Source organism: Notothenia coriiceps, unplaced genomic scaffold (genome assembly GCF_000735185.1).
Source record: "Notothenia coriiceps isolate Sejong01 unplaced genomic scaffold, NC01 NC01_scaffold00030183, whole genome shotgun sequence".
NCBI classification, from domain to species: domain Eukaryota; kingdom Metazoa; phylum Chordata; class Actinopteri; order Perciformes; family Nototheniidae; genus Notothenia; species Notothenia coriiceps.
In genome coordinates, this window is record NW_011362884.1 from 35,418 (window position 1) to 40,213 (window position 4,796).

At 45.9% G+C, this 4,796-nt stretch overlaps 1 protein-coding gene across 1 annotated transcript; it reads left to right on the forward strand.

Moving 5' to 3' along the window:
- Positions 1–1,947: 1,947 nt before the first annotated feature.
- LOC104959267 (transcription factor Sox-9-A-like) lies at positions 1,948–4,788 on the forward strand. The gene is made up of 3 exons (XM_010787135.1): positions 1,948–2,714; positions 2,934–3,184; positions 3,540–4,788. Exons 1-3 carry the CDS (start codon positions 2,287–2,289, stop codon positions 4,298–4,300), a joined length of 1,440 nt encoding a protein of 479 aa, XP_010785437.1. The 5' UTR covers positions 1,948–2,286; the 3' UTR covers positions 4,301–4,788.
- The last annotated feature ends 8 nt before the right edge of the window (positions 4,789–4,796 follow it).

Here is a 4,796-nt window from a genome sequence, read left to right on the forward strand (position 1 = left end):
GGGGGGTACTTTCAGTGACCAGAGCACAGCACGGATTATTACTCTCTGATTGGAGAGTGGCAACGTTCGGTGAACTGAGAGGACAAAGGCAGTGTGTGTGTGTGTGTGTGTGTGTGTGTGTGTGTGTGTGTGTGTGTGTGTGTGTGTGTGTGTGTGTGTGTGTGTGTGTGTGTGTGTGTGTGTGTGTGTGTGTGTGTGTGTGTGATTCACATAAAAAGAGGTGTCAGTATGTAACAGTGCATGTACGTGCTTAAGTACACTTTTGAGCTACTTGTATTGGACCTTGATTTCTGCAACTTTGTGTCTCAAATGCATTTCTGAAGGGGATAAGGTTGGTTTTCATCCACTACATGCATTCAACAGTTCTGACGGGACAATAAGGGCACACACTTTGGCTATGTTGCTTCCATAACGTGTTTTTCTTCCAACATAACAAATCCAAAATGAACATCCAGGTGTTTATTTGACTATACTTTGTCTTTTTGCACCTTTCAACTTCCCCTAAATCCACCCAAAGTTAAAGATGTGTTACTCAAATAACCAGGGTCTCCTATTAAAGGCAATTGCAGGCATTATGTTTCCATTCAAAGCAAATCATATGCTGTACTATTATAGATGAAGCTCCTCAGCAGTAAATAAAGAAGTTCAAATGAACCGTGCTTTGAGCAGCTGCAACATTAACACGTTCCTGACGGATTGATGCAGATATATTAATGCATTGTAATATAACTCGTTTTTTTATGCATAGTAAGAGCTGTTTTTATATTTCACCGATTGTCATTCTGTATTTTTCTTTAACATTGTGAAAGCAGGTCGTAATTAAGTATTTTTGACATGGGTGTATTGCTACTTGTATGCACGTAAAGGATCTCAATGCTTCCTGTAGTCACGTCAGTTGATCTGATACTTAAAGTCACCAGCGCTTTTACAAAACTAGTAGTGTATAGAAAAAGTTAGGATTCATATCTCTATAAATCCAGAAAGGAAATAAAGTTAAAACGATGTGAAACACAGCTCTTAAAAAACATTTCTTGACTTTATGAGGAACATTTGGTAAAAAAGTGTGGAAGTTGAGCAGTCAGCAAAGTGAACAGTATTCACCATTCAGCGGATCATTGCTCTGTTGTTGGGAATAAGATACAAATCAGGAGCTGATGTTTGACAGCAACTCCGGCACAGCAGCAGCCCAAAGGAGCTCCAACTCCCTCCTTCCCTCCCCTCCTCCCTCCTAGAGTCACCCTCTTCCCCTCCTCCCTCCTTCTGCTGCTTTCAGAAAGGGAGTGTGTTCCTAGACTGCTGTCTCCCCCTATTGACCACATGCTGTAACTGTGATTATGGACAAAGTGAAGAGAAGGACACTTTCAAACACCAGAAAATGTTTTTAAAAGTAGAAAATTGAAAGTGTGTATTGAAGATAATGATGCTAAATGTCATGAATAACTATTTTTAAACTGATAATCTTTCTTTTTTACAGGTTTTTTCTATAACCTTCATCAATATTTCGCAATTAATTCCTCCTTGTATGTTGTTGTATGTCACTTTTAGCATATAACTAATACTAATTATATTCCATAAGTCTATTTAAATGTATCTTTCCCCTTATAGCCTTGTAAATATCTATAGGAAAATCCAGTGGAATTAAGCAGCACATATATGTCTTGTGGGCAGCGTGTGTGTGTGTATTTTAGGAGAAACGGTGTGTCTGTATGTGTGTTTTAAGAGAAAGTTCGGTGTGTGTGTGTGTGTGTGTGTGTGTGTGTGTGTGTGTGTGTGTGTGTGTGTGTGTGTGTGTGTGTGTGTGTGGTGCTGGTTAGCAGAGGGAAAAACTGGGATCAAATTCCTTCACGTCACAGGCTGTCGTCCAATCAGATTCGGGCTTTCCTGTGCAGCATGCTCGTGCTCTTATAAAAGCTGAAGGCGAACAGTGTGCAGTTCAAAGCACTCGCGCGTTCTGGGGATTCTACTTGGAGACTGAGAGGAACACTTTACCGTTTCATCCTGCACAGTTGAAGGCAGACTTTCAACCTGCTGGCTTGTTTTTGCTTCCTCGGACCCACTTGCAGAAAACGCACTCTTCCCAGGAGTCTGACAGAAACGTGTGCGTAAAGACAATCCAAATCGGTTTTACGCACGGGAGCAAAATAGATTGTTTTGTGCACTTATCTCAGCTGATAGACTCTGGTCATTTTGGCAAGGTAAAGTCTAATTTAAAGACTTTTCCTTGCGTAAGGCATCAGAAAGAACTCCTCCGTTTCACGCGTATTTTGGCACCACACCGCTTTTCGTATGAATCTCCTCGACCCTTACCTTAAGATGACGGAGGAACAAGACAAGTGTCTCTCTGACGCCCCCAGCCCGAGCATGTCCGAGGACTCCGCGGGCTCCCCGTGCCCCTCGGGCTCGAGCTCAGACACCGAGAACACGCGCCCCTCAGAGAACGGGCTGCTCGGTGTGGACGCAGACTTCAAGAAGGAGGAGGACGATAAGTTTCCCGCTTGCATCCGCGACGCTGTGTCCCAGGTGCTCAAGGGCTACGACTGGACCCTCGTGCCCATGCCCGTGCGCGTAAACGGATCTTCTAAGAACAAGCCTCACGTGAAGAGACCCATGAACGCCTTCATGGTTTGGGCTCAGGCTGCCCGCAGGAAGCTCGCGGATCAATATCCTCACCTGCATAACGCGGAGCTCAGCAAAACTCTGGGGAAACTCTGGAGGTGAGTGTCAATGTGATGCTTTTCGGTTTTTAAACACCGATTTCTGCACACATTTAAGAAGTAATGTGATTTTTATCTAGTTTGGCCTGGTTTCTATTTTGTACATTTACTGTTTGTCTTCTATGTAATGCTAAATTAAATAGTTTACATGGTATTTTTTTGTTTGGGGAAATCATTTAAAGTGACTCTCGGTTAATTAATGGTCCCTTTTCCTCGCAGACTTCTCAATGAAGGAGAGAAGCGGCCGTTTGTGGAGGAGGCTGAGCGGCTCCGCGTGCAGCACAAGAAGGATCACCCGGACTACAAGTACCAGCCCCGGCGGAGGAAGTCTGTGAAGAACGGGCAGAGCGACGCGGAGGACGGCAGCGAGCAGACACACATCTCTCCCACCGCTATCTTCAAAGCCCTGCAGCAGGTAGACTCTCCGGCCTCCAGCATGGGAGAGGTGCACTCTCCGGGGGAACTCTCAGGTGAGCTCAGAGAACAGATGGCTCTCAGTAGGCAGACATTTCCAGAATCAGAATCTGGTGTAAATAGCCCAGGAGGTTTGCACTACAAGGGATTGTAGTGCAAACTTCGTGCAAATAGGAGAAAAGTGTAAAAAATCTAAATTAAAAGAAACAAGAAAGAAAATCTAAAATGCTACTAAAAACCTTTTATTATATATTTAATGCTCCATTTTCTTCCTTATACTTATTTATACTTATTACTTATTTTGAAAAGTTGATAAAAATCAAACCCTATTGGATTACACAAAATTAACACAGAGAGCCTGATCTAATCTGAAAGCAGAGTCTAATCTGTCTCATATTGTTTCACTCTCAGGTTCCCAGGGGCCTCCCACCCCCCCCACCACCCCAAAGACTGACATCAGCTCCGTCAAGATGGACCTAAAGCGTGAGGGGGGTCTCCGCTCTCTCTCAGACGGACGCCAGCTCAACATCGACTTCCGCGACGTGGACATCGGCGAGCTGAGCAGCGACGTCATCTCCCACATCGAGACCTTCGACGTCAACGAGTTCGACCAGTACCTGCCCCCCAACGGACACCCCGCCATCCCCGGCAGCGTCACGCCAATCACGTACACCGGCAGCTACAGCATCAGTGGAGGAGGAGGAGGAGGAGGGGGTCCAGGGAGCCCTCAGAATACAGCATGGCTGGCAAAAACCCAAACCCAAACCCAGCACTCTCTGGCCGCCGTCAGTTCCTCCGAGAGGACCCAAATCAAGACGGAGCAGCTGAGTCCGAGTCACTACACGGAGCAGCAGAGCTCCCCGCAACACGCCGCCTTCAGCCCCTTCAACCTGCAGCACTACAGCCCCCCTGCCTCCACCTACACCTCCTCCAGGGCGCAGCAGTACGACTACTCCGAGCACCAAGGGGGGGCAGGAACAGCTTCTTACTACAGCCACGCGGGGGCGGGACAAAGCTCGGGTCTGTACTCGACTTTCAGCTATATGAGTAGCAGCAGTCAGAGGCCAATGTACACACCCATCGCTGATAACGCGGGGGTGCCGTCCGTCCCTCAGACCGGCCCCCAGCACTGGGACCCAGCACCCGTCTACACCCAGCTCACCAGACCATGAAACCCCCCCAAAAACACTTTGAATTTGGGGAGGGGGGCTCCCTGAATCAGACACTTGAAGAGTAGAACAGCTGGACTTGTGATTGGCTCACGTCGTGCCTTGCTATCTTGATAGAAACGATATATATATATTTTTAGAGAGATGATAGAAAAAAAAATCCTCTGTGAGGACTTTTCGATTGTTGATATTTCCGTAGGTACTGTGTATGTTTCTCTTATTTTTCTTCTGGCAGTTTGTAACCCATGGGGGTGGGGGAGAGGTCATTATTTGTACCTGTATGAACAGAAAGCTTTATATATTTCAAAAGGTCAGCAGCTAACCCGCTCTGTTCGACTTCAGTTCTATCTTGTGCCATTCAGCAAGTATGGTTTGTATTTAAGCTGTTGATTTGTTTATTCAAGAAATGTGTTATGATCGTCAGAAAAAGTTATTAGGCAACACAGAGAAAGAGAGGCTTGATTTCACAATGCCATTTTTGAACACATAAAAAGAGGTG

Coding starts and splice junctions, on each gene's coding strand:
- LOC104959267 (XM_010787135.1), top strand. CDS start 2,287: ATGAATCTCCTCGACCCTTACCTTAAGATGACGGAGGAACAAGACAAG. Junction 2,715..2,933: donor ACTCTGGGGAAACTCTGGAG/GTGAGTGTCAAT, acceptor TTTTCCTCGCAG/ACTTCTCAATGAAGGAGAGA. Junction 3,185..3,539: donor CTCTCCGGGGGAACTCTCAG/GTGAGCTCAGAG, acceptor TTTCACTCTCAG/GTTCCCAGGGGCCTCCCACC.